Source organism: Filicampus tigris, chromosome 13 (assembly GCF_054856515.1).
Source record: "Filicampus tigris isolate MCC_2025a chromosome 13, RoL_Ftig_1.0, whole genome shotgun sequence".
Taxonomy (NCBI): Eukaryota; Metazoa; Chordata; class Actinopteri; order Syngnathiformes; family Syngnathidae; genus Filicampus; species Filicampus tigris.
The window spans coordinates 13,077,840-13,093,011 of NC_141229.1; the positions used below are offsets into that span (position 1 = coordinate 13,077,840).

Below are 15,172 nucleotides of genomic sequence, written 5' to 3' on the forward strand. Positions count from 1 at the left end.
CTGCAACCCTAATGAGGACAACTGCACTAGAAAATGAGAGGCTTGATGCATGAAATGAAATCTCATGAATCTGAATTATCGTGATGCAGTGAGTAATGATTATGTAAAAATTAAGCTTGAGCTTCAGTAATTTCCAAGGGTAGCAATTATTTCAATGGGTACACTTTAAAGGGTTGATTAGTACCAGAAGAGCTTCCTTTAGATGACAAAACATTTGGAAAAGAACACACTGATCTCCAGCTGGTGAGACTTATGTCATCGTCATGACGTGCGTGTCTTTGAACACAGATGTGAATGAATGTGAGGACGGCGGCCTGTGTGTGGGAGGTCAGTGCACTAACACCGTTGGATCCCACAGTTTTGCGTGCCCTGCAGGCCAAGAGCTGATCGATGGAACCTCCTGCGGAGGTACTGTATATGCATTGTAAAGCAGAACAGTCAGCTTTGATTTACTTTGATACTATGTGTAAATGTGTCCTTGCGCGTCACGTTGCAGATGTCAACGAGTGTTTGACCATCACTGGAGTTTGTGGAGAAGGACAGTGTTTGAATATGGAAGGCTCCTATATGTGTATCTGTCCTGAGGGATATGACACCCTTGATGGGCGGACCGGCTGCCAAGGCAAGCAACACTAAGCAATACCATATCAATTGTTGCATGATCTCCTTCTTGAAATTCCTCGAAAATCACTTGTCATAGATTTAGTGCCATGGAGAAAACAGTGAACATGATTTGAGCTAACCTAATTGGAACCTGATGCAGTATACAAATTCGAGCAGCAAAGTAGTCTAGGGCAGCCGGCCCCAATCGACTGGTTTCTCATAAAGCAATAATAAATAAACCGTATGCATCACTAACTTTTTGTTATTCTTTAAAGTGCAAAATAAAAATACTCGCCTAATACATACAGCAGAGAATACTGTAATATTGAAGTCAATGCACGAGGTGTTCTTGTGAAGGGCTGCAATAGCGAGGAGCATCATAGCACTTTAAGATAACTTTAATAGCTAATGTTCAAATTAATAACTACGTTTGGCTAACTCATGCACTACGACTGATTTAGTAACTGTTGAGATGAATTGTTTCACACTGTCTCAATCTTTTTTTTCTGTTGATGTTCTCACACTCTGTTCATTCACTTTCTTTATCTCAGATGCTATCCTCTCCGTTTCTCTTCATTGTGATACACGCACCATCCCACTACTTCTGGAAGTAGAAAAAAATGGCAAAACCTCCTGTCGAACCAGTATTTTGAAAGGCTCTGGCTATCGTTAGCGCTCTAAATTATTTTAATCTTTGATTGGATTAAATACATTCCAAACCAAGACACTTTCAGAAATTTCAAAAATGTATATGTACAGTATTAAAAACATATTCAATGTCTTTCGGAGGAATGACAAGAGAATCATTATTTTAATCCAGCATTTTATGAGGATCACACTAGCTTGTCGGCTTACTTTTTTCGACTTATATCGTATCGTGACCATGGTGAGCGGTTTGAAGAGTACAGAGGCATATGTGGACAACATAATTTTCCAAATTAAACTTCTTTCTAACTCTGATTATTAAAAACATATTTTTTGTTCAGTCTCTTTGTGTGGCTCCAAATATCCCACAGACCGATACCAGTCCGTGGCCCGGTGGTTGGGAACCGCTAGTCTAGTGGTTAGCACATCTGCCTTTGCTAATACAACCCTGCGCTTGCATGAGTTCTCTCCAGAAACTCCGTCTTCCTTCGACATTTCAATCCAGGGTGAGGGGCGTAGCCAGAAATTTTTCAGTGGGGTGACAAAATGCCAAAGTCAAATGGGATAGGTTCCAGCTCACCGGTGACCCTAATGAGGACACGCAGTCTGGAAAATGGATGCATACATATACAGTATTGTTCACAATTGTAGCATTCCCCTGTGTAATACATGGTGGTCTTCTACAACCATGTATTTCTTGTTAGTTCTGAGACTTCAAGCAATAGTACTCAGTCCAACCATTCTGTTTTAATTGCCCATAACCTCACCATCAACCTCACCACCAGCTTCAGTTTTATATTATTCCAGCCGCACCCAGTGACCCAGCGCTCATAGTGCTTGGGGAAATAATGTTGCTTTGTCATCCGTTATGGAGGACAAGCTTCGCTTTTCAGCAAATTTGCCGTCAAAATAATTTAAAAGGATTTGACTGGAATGTTCGAATTGAAGCCGTGTTATTTCTGGTGTGTCTTGCCAATGCAGTAAGGGGTGAAGTTAGATAAATGACGCCTGTGGGGATGGGCTGGTCCCATGGTCCAGGCTCTTGTATTTGCTAATACAACCCTGTGGTGAGTTGAGAGATGAACTAGCTAAGGCTCACTCCTTGCCTAGGGACATATTCCCAGGCTTTGGAAAATTGGTATGCAAGCGTACCAGCCTCCGTCAGCTACTTTGGCCACCCGCCACAACAAATCACGGACACTGATTATCATATTAATCAGAAGTTGTCTCATATTTTCTTTCATTCATCCATTTTTGCAACAGTGCTGGCAGAGACAATGCCTGATCCTTCTCACATGGGTTTGTTTGCAGCCTTAGGCCAGACTAGTAAAATTGGTATTTTGCTATCATTTCAAAGCGGTTAATGTTTCTCAACCTTTTTTGAGCCAAGGCACATTGTTTACAATTGAAAAATCTCATGGCACCACACCAAAAAAGATGTCACAAAAAAGTATATTCGCTGAAATAATGATATAATAATTACTCTGTGAAATCAGGGCAAGTTTAGCTGAACACAAACTTACAGGGAGCCATTGTGTGATTGGCAACAGGTGGATACACATTAATTTGCCTTCATTCATCTAGTGGAAGTGCATGTAATTGTTTTTGCTTGTCACTATACATAACTCACAAAGCACATATAAATTATTTTGTAGTAAATAAATAATTTTCTGAGCAATTAAGTGAAACTGGATCATTTCCTACAGCTTGAGTCATGATCCCTCATGGCACGCTTGTGCCCATGACACAGTGGCTGAAAATCACTGTGTCGGGGTATATCTTAACGTTAGCAATTTGTAATCATAGAAGAACATATTTGTTTAATACAAATTCTAGCGCATTATCCTACTAAATTGTCACGCTCTCCCTGTTGGTCCATCAGAAGTTTGGAAAAGGAACACACGGTTATCCCTCGCCTCCCATCTCGAATCCCGAATTCAGCTATACTGCACGAGTTATGCTGTAATGCTGTAATTATCCACCATTATGCCTCTAATCATGCATGTAGCATTCGTGATCAACATTTATGACTCAGAAGGAGCACTGGGGCAGATATTTTACATCTTTTTCCTTTGTTTGCCAGTATACCTTTACATGATCCAAACGTGCAGTGCGTCTCATGTTCAGACAGATTGATTGCACAAGTTTATTTTGTAATATGTGTAAGTGGAACGAGTGTCCTCTGTAGACCCACTGAGTTATATTTTGTGATGATGGGTTTGTAATAAATCTCGATTCTCTCTTTACCGTAGATATGGACGAGTGTAGAAAAGACAACGTGTGCACCCGAGGCCAATGCCTTAATACTGAAGGGAGTTTCATGTGCTTATGTGAAGCGGGTTTCACGTACAGCGAGGACACAGCTGACTGTGAAGGTAAATATTGGTTATTAGGAGTTATATAAAAAAAAAAGCTTTTGCCAAAATTTCAAGACACCCACCACCTTTACCTGCCACAGCCCCCACTCCTTCAATTTGGCGAGCCCCGTTCCACTGCATCACAAAGTTGGGAAAAAAATAATTTTAAAAAACATGTCATATACAGCTATGTGACCCTTTCAACAATAACCCGACACACTTATCCCTGGTACAACAAACCCCATGTGTAAACCGTACTATATATGGACATGTCTTGGGAAACACCTATTTGATCAATTGTAGACCATTTTTTTCTTTGGATGGGAACAATTTAGGGAAGACTCTATTCCAGTGTGACTGCGCCCCACTACACAGATGTTTTTCCATTCCCAAAAGCAGAGTGCAGAGCTGATACAACATGAGTGATGCAAATCACTGCTCATCAAGGAGAGTCATCATTGCTGCACTATTGTAAATTGAATGGACATAACAGACATGCATGTATGTTAGCCGGTTAGCCTGAAGTATTAAACATACTTAACAGTCTCGACTTTTTTTTTTTGTGGCATGTGGTTTTCTAGCTGCCCCCAATTACTTCATGACTAAAATTTGTATTCACGGCAGCCAAGGCCACATATACAGAAGTAAATACAGGAAACTCTTGTTCTCTTCCATTATCGTTAGCGTTTAGTTCCAACTGATGCATTCATTGCGTCGTAGTTTTCACAGTTTACCGCGGTATAATTTTGAAGTGGAAAATAAGCTGCCACAAATACAGTCAAGCGGTAGTAGTAGTAGAAAAGGACAAATTCTCCATTGGATAAAATCAACGAAAAGGTCCGCAAGTTCACTCTTGTACAAAATCATCCCAAAAGAGTGGAGTGTTTTATAGCTGTAAAGCAAAGGTCAACTTTCTTCAATTTGAAATACATTTCCAATACTTAAGAGCATATGCCAGCGTTAGATATCTGATCGTTGCGCTACATTTAGAATCAAGCTACTACAGCACAGTTGCCCATGACAAATTTTCAATAGGCAGTGTGAAGCGTCCAAGCCGTTCTGTGGCTTCAAGAAGCGAAGGGTTCCTGAATGACATGGCTGGAGGCCTGCAAGTGTCTTTCCCCTAAGGAGAAGCGTGAATGACCCCATTGTGAGCAGGAGCTGTTTCTCCCTCTGGAACATCTCCCTTTCGCTCCTTCGCAAGTTCTTTGGTTTCTGTGATAATATTGTTCTTGGCCGTCCCCCTTGCCCGCTGCGTTCACTGAGGACAGCTACACCACAGGCTTCCTGGACGACTCCAGATGCACAGCCACCACATTAGAAGCAGAGGGCGGGATAGCTGTGTGTGTGGGGTGGGAGGTGCGGGTCACATGTGGCTGCATTTGTGCCCCTGATCGTGCCCTTTCCTAACCATCCGCTCTTTCTCTCTCAACAGACCAGAATGAGTGTAAGGAGTTTGGAAGCTCAGTGTGTGGTACCTGGCGCTGTGAGAACACAATCGGGTCGTACCGCTGTTTCATGGGCTGCCAGCCTGGCCTTGAGGGAGAAGACGCCATAGACTGCGGTTAGTGGTCAAACCACATGTAGTTGAAGAAATAGAGGACACAATTTACCGCATTTGAGAAAAGACAGGCCGATTCAGAGTCCTTCTCACTGAAGAATAAGACCAGACGTACAGTATATCTTGAGTGTTCCACCCTTCTCCAACCAGGGCATTGTCACGATTGCGGGAAGGAGGACCCAAATGCAGGGAGGCTGGAGAAGCAGGGGGTACTGAAGAAAACATTTATGAACAAAAACCAGCACAAACAAATCTTGAAAAGTCCAAAACTCAAAGTAGCAAAGAAACACTAGACATAACCAAAACACAACTCCAGGAGAAACAAAGAACATGACAGAGACAATGATCCGACAAGGACCGAAAGAAAACTAGGAACTTAAATACGAGCATACTGACAAGACAACGAGAAACACCTGGACGAGACAAGGTAGGAGAGAGCTGATTGGCTAACACAAGTGGGTAGAATGCAGACAGGTGGACACAATCATTGACAAGACAGACAAAGGCTGAAAATACAAAACTAAAAAAAAAACTAAAAAACTAACAGGCATTTTAAACAAGGGCAACCCTCTTATATCAGGCGGTGAATGAGGCCAGTAGCTCACACAAGTCTGGAGTCTGTCTGAAAAAGATGTGTTGATACCTAATCATTGTTTTTCTTTTGATTGGGGGACAGGACTGTTAGCTTAGATGTCCACATACCTTCTGTGTCCTCCCTGTGGAACCGGGTTCCAGTTCACCTAGTTTAGCTGGCCGTGTTTGTTCATTTGCTACATCTGGGCCACTCAGCTATCCAACTACAATAGACACATCTCCATGACATCCAGAGTACACCGAGTCTTGTGTGTTTGCTGGCACAAACACCTTGCGTTTGTGATATTTGGGTTTCTTGCACAACTTGTGGATTTCCTTGCTTGACCTTCATTCTCCAGCATAGGATTCATCTAAGTTACTCTCAGTGTAAAAAAAACAAAGCGGCTTATGAGGTTTCTGAGAGATAAAAGGGCCAAACATTTATCTCATCCTTAAATGGGATCCAAACAGTCACTGGAGAACGACAGGCGAAGAGAGGAAAGCAGGCTGAGAGCATCCAAATGGAATGATGCTGTCTGAACACAGATGGAAGCTGTCGGTGTTAATGGCGGCTAGCGTATGCGTTCATCGAGGTTAAATGCGTCATTGCAAATAAGGTGGAACCTCAATAGTCGAACGCCCTCAAGATCATACAATTTGGTAAACAACCGCTTTTTCTGGAAAAATATACCTCAAAATTAGGCAAGACCTCGGTAAATTGTACGAGACTTAAAAGTCGGTGAGCATCCATATCAGTGTCAGCGTGTTACAAGAACCATTAATGGTAGGTTGGCTCATTCTAGTGGTATGTGAAAGAATCACTGAATTCATCTTGTTACAGTGATTTACAATATACATTTAAGTACAGTTCACTTATGTTTAACTTTTCACTACAATACAAATTAGGTACTATTTTGAACTCAAGCGAAATACATTTGAATTGAATTGAATTGAAGTTAAGTTGTTTGTTTTCCTATATCGAAGCACAGTCAACCAGTACACAATGTTACAGTTGCTTACAGTAAAATTAAAGCAACACACTACTGAAAACTCACCGTCCATCATTCCATTAGGCAGTGTGTATAAACACTAATTGTTTAGATATCAATGGCCTCCGTCTCCTGGAAAACAAAGTTTAAGCCAATTAAGTATCAAAATAATGACATACCCTGGGCAGTACCAGTTTTGAAGAGGCTCGTGATCACTATGACGTAACGTTTGCTGCAACATGGCGCTGTCATTTTTTACTTGTTACCTGGTCTATTTTGCTATAAAAATGCAGAATAGTGTTGTCATGTATTACCATCATTTAAATTCCCAACCATGTCAGGTTTCATGTTCTTCCTTCGAGAAATAAAAAAAAAAAAAAAAGACATTTATAGCAACAGAAGCTGGCGAATGCAGCTAGCCCAGGGGTGGGCAGTTCCAGTCCTCGAGGGCTGGTCCTGCTCCTGCCTGCTTTCCATCGTTCCCCGCTGCAACACATCTGATTCAGATGATCATGTAATCAGCAAGGTCTGCAGAAGCTCTTCCTATTATTCCTAGAGAAAAAACATTAACATCAATTAATGTACGAAAACCTTCATCGATTCTCACCAAAATGTATGTGCACATACATGTCCACTTTGTAATCTGAAAATATTAGAACGAAAGTTGCAACGTTTTCGATTTTGTGGCGGTAATAAGCCATTGCCTCTACAAAGAGGGGAAAAAAATTCAGGGCACTTAATTACCGGGATGGATCCTCACCAAAATGTATGTGTACATGTATATGCATGCCCACTTCATATTCTGAAAATATTTAAACAATCGCCCCAATATTTGGGATTTTATAGACGTCGTTGCCTCTCCGTGGGCTGGAGACCTTATTCAAGCAAATGAGAGATGGCAGGCTCACAACGTTGCCTCTTCATAGGCATCAGTTTAACGATGTTTATAAAATCCAAAATATTGGGGCAATCGTTATAATATTTTCAGAACATTTTAAAAATGAACCTACTAAACTACTGTATTTCAATTTTGGTCATTATAGAGGGACTTCAAGGGAGGGACTTGAGGCAGTAGGCCTATTTGGTGTAAAAAAAAAAAAAATTAAATTGAGAATTACTAATCTAAAGTATTACCTCCTGTCTTTTGCTTTTACATTTTTACTACACATTAATAATGTACGTGCAAAATAAAGTTATCAAGCCATTGCCTGTACAGTTAATATAGGTTTTAAGTATGGTAATCTTTTCATTGGGCTTTTGCTGAAAGGTGGATTTTAGTTTGGAATACACCACACTGGTTCATTGTAAATAATATGTGTCTGCCCCTTCAGTGCTCTTTTGTTTGGTGTCTCTTGGGCGCCATGAGCACCCTTTTTTGGGATAAGCGTCATCTTGCTAAAATACTTCCTCTAGGGCATTTTTGTCTGCTTCTATAAATCATCATCGATCATTCAAGAGGAGGCCATAACATGCAGTTTCTGCTTTATTTTGAGGTGTTTCTTTATTTTTGAAGGGACAGTACTTTTCTTTGCTCTGTAAACTCTCCTCTTTTAGATTTAGAAATCATAATAAAGGGGGGAAATATCTATTTTTTTCCTGCACTGGAATGTTAGCCGCAACTGTGCTTTAAAGGGGTCATTCAGGAAGCCTGTCACTGTGACGCTGCGCATAGGGCCTTTTTGGGTGTGTTATAGCAGGACTATACATCCATGGATGTGTCATTGTTTAAATTTAGCACCGGGCTCATGAATTCCCTCCGGCCTATTTAAATTGTCTTTAATAAGACCTACCTAAGGGTGGAAATTGTATGCGGTCAAACGCATGTCAACCTTCCAGCCCAAAGAGAATAGAGAGAATTTGCTGTGCGTGTTTGGTTACCATGTCTTTATGCTCAAATACTGTCATAAAATACAGATTATTATGATCGGCTGTGGCCATTCCAAGACAGGAGATTGGCATAATGACCGATAAAACACATAAACAGGATTCCCATGATATATCATCGTTCCTCATTTTTGCCCTCGTGTGAAATGTCGTCTGCATATGGGTTCGATCAGGCTCAGGGTGACCCAGAGAATATGGTAAATGTGGGTTGCAGGCTGTCACCGACTCCCATGCTTGTGTTACCGCCTACCACCATGTGCTGCGGATTAGCGCATGGCACCGAGCTTTAAGATACTGGAGGTGAGTGACTTTTGGTCCTGCCTTGCCCCTCAACCCTACAACCTCCAGTGAAACCAGAGCTCCTCACCTTCTACGGTACCTCATTTATTCCCTCAAGGCAATTTACACTTCCGCGTGAGTCCTGATTACGTGGAAAGAGCAAGAAATTAAATCTTGCTTAGGGCTCAGATAACGGCCAATCATAGCTCAGCTTCAGAAAACAGGTGAGCCGTGATTGGTCGTTATCTGAGCCCTGAGGGTCTGTGATGTCATTTTCAGTCGACAGAAGTGACAAAATGGCCGCCGCCTGAGATGACTAAAAATGTTGCTGCTTAACTCATATTTCATATTAATCATAATGCCTTTTTTCAACTAGTGGGCCTGCATAGAACATATTATTGGAAAAAAAAACATGTTTGGGTTGACCTCCTCTTCAAACTGCTCTGAATGTCACATGAATGTGAAGATGGCAGTCTCGCTCATTCTCTCTCCCCCTTGCTGCCATTTCAGCTCACAATCCAGCAATTTAGGTCCTTATCAACGTTTCCCTGCAGAAGACAAGACAGCCTTGTCTCTGTTTTATTAGCGTGTGGGAGCTCCACTCCCTGTCTCATGTTATGCAAGTATCCAAGTGAGGATGAGACTAGCAGTAAGCCTGTGAAAGTGGCTGTCTATGTGTCTGTGCTGAACAGGGAAACGGGACGCCAGCCAAATACTTTGCTCAAATCAGATGGGTTTTTGGCCCATTTTCCTCCTTTCTTCAGTCAAGACTACCTTATGAGTCCTCAGGGTCAAAATAAAACTTGTGACATCAGGATCACATGTTTTCAGAGTGAGCCATGCAAGAACAGTAATGTGTTTATTACCATTTATTAAATTGGTACGTGGGCATGGGCACTGTTGTAGTTTTATGGACTGCATTTTTCTTTGTTTGTAGAAGGCCTTCCTGTTTTCAAAGCCTAGTTCACATTAGTCATGGAAACTTTTAGACTGCAGTGCTCATAGGTGGTGGTTGCGAAGCGAAGAACAACAGAAACCAAGCTGATTGCTCAACACTGTGGTGCTTTCTCTAATTTTAACGTAACGCTTCATCACAACCGCTAAAAATATTCATGCCTGTCAAAACAATGACTAAAGGTAAACTTTGAAATCAACACCCAAGTGAACAACCTATCCACTAGTAGTTCAGTTAAAGGTTCCGCCACATAAAGGACACTAACAACGAAAAAGATTGACAATCCAACTAGTGATACAAAAGAAAGTCTCTTTTATCGTGATTTGTAAAAGAAAACACGAGACACGATACGTAACTAGGAAGGTATTTTCATGGCTGGTTACTGACATCACTGTTGCATCACTCAGTGATGAAAAAGGATATGGCCGACAGGCACAAGTGGCTTGGCTGCATCCTGTTCACAGAACCGCTTTTGAACCGACTGGCAACCAGCTCCCAGTCACAACATATTTTGCCGAATATGACTAAAAAGCATTTAATTACAAATGCCAACGAGAATGCTTCGGAACATACCCCAAAATTCAAAGGACGCAAAATGATCAGACTTAATTGTATAATTTCATTTTCCCCAAATGATTTCAAGACAGTTAATCCCCAATTTGTCTGTCATGTTTCTTTAAGTGGTTTTAGCTGCCACAACAACTCTATTCATTGCAGATTGTTTGAGGCCAAGATAGCGCTGCAGTATTTCTTTGTCTTGTCTGTGATTCCTGCCTGATTCATGTCGGGTTCAAGCTCTCCCAATCCCATGCTACTTATTATGTCCATGAAAGATTGACTCTTGATAAATAACCGTCTATAAATCTGATTCATGAAGTGATTTGTGTTATCGAATATTGGATGTAGAAATTCTTGGCTCCTGAGCTGATAGCTTCCAGTCTTGTGGAAAGATTTTAAAGTGTCTTTGGGGTGTTTCTGCTTGCAAATCTCACTTGTGGTTCATCCCAAAAGGTGTTTGATGGGACTGAAGTCAGGGTTCTGCTCAAGTTCTTCTACAACCTACTCATCTAAGTATTCTTTTATGCATCTTACTTTCTGAACACTATTCTGGAGCAGATCAGGGCCTTCGACAAACTGTTTTTAAGTTGGAAGCATAAAGTTGTCAGAAGACCGAAGACAAAACGTCACTGATGAAACCGCCTGTGTAAAACCAACGTGTCAGCTATTTGAGCAGGCACAGCACTGCTCCTGAATTCAAACAGCGTTGGTCCGCAAAGCTAAAAAAACAAACAAACAAACAAAAAACATTTTCTCTGAATATTGATGAAGCTACACACTTGAACATGGACAAAATAATGAAGGTCATCGCTTTCATGATGACCATCTGGCTGAAGTCACAACAAAGCATCCCGGAAAGTCAACATCACCACTGCATCAACCCTTAATACTTAGTCTATCATTCCAAAAAGAATGAAAAAGGATTAATAATCATAATAAGTTTTTCTTTGTTTTCACCAACTGGTTATCTGTTCATAAAATGGTTGCGTGTACTATATGCCCCTAAAATATGTATCTGTTAAATGTACTTATATTTTATGTTAAGAAGTTGATTAACCAACCCACACACAACAGAGATTTTTCTTACTTTAAGTCATGCAAGTAGCATCACTTCTCTGCTCACGCCACCTACACTATACAGAGCAAGAAGTAACAAAGTTTCTTTCATAAAGGGTGTGGCGCTCGTCCACATTTAACAGCCACTGTTCCACTGTATCCTGACACCCCCTCTGGATTTACTTCAACTATTTTACAAAGTTTCCTTGAATTAACTGACAAACACTGGTGTTTGAAAACCCTGTCACTGAACTGTATAATACATATGTCAAAAATCTTTGACATGTTGGAAAGACTGTGGTTTCGCTCGTTATTGTAAGTCAAATTGGAATTGGATTGGAAGTGAGGTAGAGGCTTTCATAGAGACTTGTGTTGACTGCGTATTCTCCTGCTATTACATTGCAAACATTTAACGCGGCGATCTTCTTCTTCTTTGACAGATGTTGACGAGTGCCTCAATCAGACCATTTGTGGGAGCCACGGCTTTTGCGAGAACACCGATGGATCCTACCGCTGCGAGTGCGATTTGGGCTACTCGAACCCTCCCGGAGACACCAGCAAATGTGTTGGTGTGTACCTACGCTGATTCATAAGCCAAACAGACTTTTTTCTCAAATTCTCATTCTACTTTGGTAAAGTTTGGTTGAGTGGACAATTTGTTTGATTTTTAGCTGTTACAGGTTCCACTGGTTTTGATGCCGTGTTTAGTCGCAGTTTGGCAAAACTATTGTGAGCCAAAGCAGACATGGGCACCGCCATGTGCAGAATCAAAAATAGTTTGACGTTCTTTGGGCGTTGTCACGGTCCAAAGAAGTCATTTGTTTTCTCAATTTAAGAGACGCTGCAATACAATACTACATAATGTGGACACAGAAAAAATTGACTTTTCTCCACTTTACAGAAAATCATGAATAGACAAGTTTTCCTATGTTGCAAATAGGCATAGCCCGATATTAAATTCTGACATTATGATATCTGTGAACAAAAATATCATGGTATCACAATATTATTATTATTTTTATTTTTTTTTGTAATATTTGGGTATATAAAAGCACATTTATTCCCATGACAAAATACACAATATTCTGTACCTTAAGAAATGTGTAAAATAAATATTAACGTTCTTCTTCTGTTTTAATTCTTCTTAACAAGTCACAGTGTCCCATCGCTAGTGAGCTATTTTTAGAACAGACCCATAGGCTAATTGTGTTGTCCTTGGGGCTAACTAGTAGCCGCTGGCACAATGTTTTTTTTTTGTTTTTTTTGATACAATGTAAATTAATCGACAGCAAAAAGACACCCGTGTAAGTATGCTGGAGTTAGTGCATTTGCTCTCTGTCACCTTGCTCTTTGTGTTCTCCTCACGCTTCCCCTCACTGCTCAGCCAAAAAGGAGGGGTAAAAAAAGCCGCTGGCCTCTCATCACTAACTTCAAAAAGGCGGCGTATTGAAGGTGGTATCTCACCAATACCACCATCTTTAGTGCTCTCAGCCAACTTGACTTTAAAACCACGGTAAAGCGTCAAACCAGTAATCGGATCGTGTCCAGTTCACATGCAGGGGCCCATTGTACAGCAACAATATACTGATATCAATTCAAGACATGACGTGTGTTCTTCTGTCATCTAAGCATGAATAAGCAACTTCCCCTGATACTGATATCCTGTATGTGCAACCGTGTCCTTGTGGAGCACATGCCTTTGTGTACATGCCTGATCTTTTTATTGACCTCGCAACCTCTCCCTCAGACGTGAATGAGTGCGAGATGAGCCTGGCGCTGTGCAGGGAGGCCCTGTGTGAGAACTTCGACGGCAGCTTCCTGTGCATCTGCCCCAACGACAATGAGGAATTTGATCCCATCGCCAGCCGCTGCCGCTCCCTGGGTAAGAGAACGCCGCGAGCGTCCACAGAGCCTCACCGGACTTAATTCTGCATCGCATCGACGGGAGACGGAGTTTTCCTTCATTTAATGAGCCGTGTCCTTATTATCTAAACAATATGGGTGATGAGGTGGACGTGACCTACTGCGTGTGTTTTAGAGTATCTTTTTGACCTGGCTAGTTTCATTTGTTTTGCAGGCTAAGTGCAGCGGTTGGTTGGACGGCCTGCAAAATTTGTATGAGTCTAATCCCCCAGACAATTGATGCTGTAACTCCTTCAGTCAAGCCGAGCAAACTCCCCGAGTGCCCTGTTACTGTAGACGCACTTTCCCACCAAGACAAACAATGATGTACTGTACCTACTGGTAATCGACGCTGTGGGCATCTCTTCCAAGATAATATCTCGGTAGCGCTTACCGTTATGCGGCACATTGTGATTGCACAAAAAAGCACTCTGACTCACGGAAACATCATCAGGTCCCCCAGTTTGGTCCGCGTACAGGAATTGGGCGTATTTACATTATTAATCGGCGCGCCCTCGGCAGGGTTGTTTTTCCTCCTGCCCGGGCACTAAACCCCAGCTATGCCTCTGTGTACATTTTTGCCACATTCCACTGTTTGCTTTCGACGTGTGTTAATCAATCATGTGAACGTGAATGGTGTGTTGACTCACATGCCAGTGTTTCCATTTGGCTAAGCCGGCAGCTTATGGGCAAAATGCCTGAGCCCATGCCTGTTGGACAAATGACTGGGCTGAGTAGCGGTGGGTGAGGGTGATGCACCACCTACCAGGAGGCATGCAGACACATTGACTCATAAAGCCACTTGACAATGTTGCTGCGTGATACTGGATAATTATACAGGCAAGCGTCAAAAGTTGAAAACAACTATTAGCCGCTTAGCACAATTGCGCAAGTCATATTTAAAGGTTTCCAGACAACAAGGAAAGAGCACAATAAATTCAGCAAATAAGAATATGTGTCTAGCTGCCCAGATTTAACCTTTCGGATGATCATGACATGGATGACTGAAAATCTACACAAGTAGACAGATAATATAATAATACTCACAGGCATAATATAATCATTATCCTGTCGGAAAAAAATGACTTGTATGACGGGATGTTAGTCATTTAGAGTATAGTAGAATTAGAATTATTATTATAGAATTATTTTGGTAATAATTGAAATCACCATTATTCAAACATCATCATTGATTTTGTTTAAATGTAAAAAATATAATTTTATAATTCATCAAATGAGTTATTATAAAAAAAGGTGCAAATGTATAAATTCAAGTATGATTTCCTTGTTTAAACAAACAGTGCGTTGGATATAAATGCATATTAGTAATCGTTTTTTTACGGTTATGCCAATTTTGTAATCATGGCGTGTAATAATCGTAATTGTAATTGAATTTCGATTAATTGCACAGCCCTACTACACATCTACAACCTCCCGATTGGCAGGCCGGGCAAATCAGAAGGAGTTCAAGGAATTGCAGCTTTTTTGTTTTGATTCAACTCCATATTATATCACTTTTGGCGCATTCCACTCTTCCATATCCTCCTCCATCACTGCCGACTTACCTCACATGTACTACAAAGTATGTTTTTGTCCACCTGTAGCTGACACCGAGCCAAAAGACCCCGCTCCTGCGGCCCCCTCAGCCGAGGAGAGGAAGGAATGCTATTACAACTTAAATGATGCCAAATTCTGCGACAACGTCTTGTCCCATAACACCACCAAGCAGGAGTGCTGCTGCACCGTGGGCGCTGGCTGGGGCGATAACTGCGAGATCCACGCCTGTCCCGCTCCAGGAGGAGGTGCAGTG

At 41.4% G+C, this 15,172-nt stretch overlaps 1 protein-coding gene across 2 annotated transcripts in view; it reads left to right on the forward strand.

The window, feature by feature from the left end:
- Positions 1-15,172, forward strand: part of LOC147137643 (latent-transforming growth factor beta-binding protein 2-like) — a 105,650-nt gene that overhangs the window by 80,563 nt on the left and 9,915 nt on the right. Inside the window, exons 28-34 of one of the 2 annotated variants that reach the window (XM_086049837.1) lie at positions 289-408; positions 497-622; positions 3,501-3,623; positions 5,041-5,169; positions 11,901-12,029; positions 13,208-13,342; positions 14,967-15,164. In XM_086049837.1, the coding sequence (XP_085905963.1) occupies positions 289-408; positions 497-622; positions 3,501-3,623; positions 5,041-5,169; positions 11,901-12,029; positions 13,208-13,342; positions 14,967-15,164 (960 nt within the window). The remainder of the gene's footprint in view (positions 1-288; positions 409-496; positions 623-3,500; positions 3,624-5,040; positions 5,170-11,900; positions 12,030-13,207; positions 13,343-14,966; positions 15,165-15,172) is intronic. The other variant, XM_086049838.1, reaches the window with a different exon arrangement.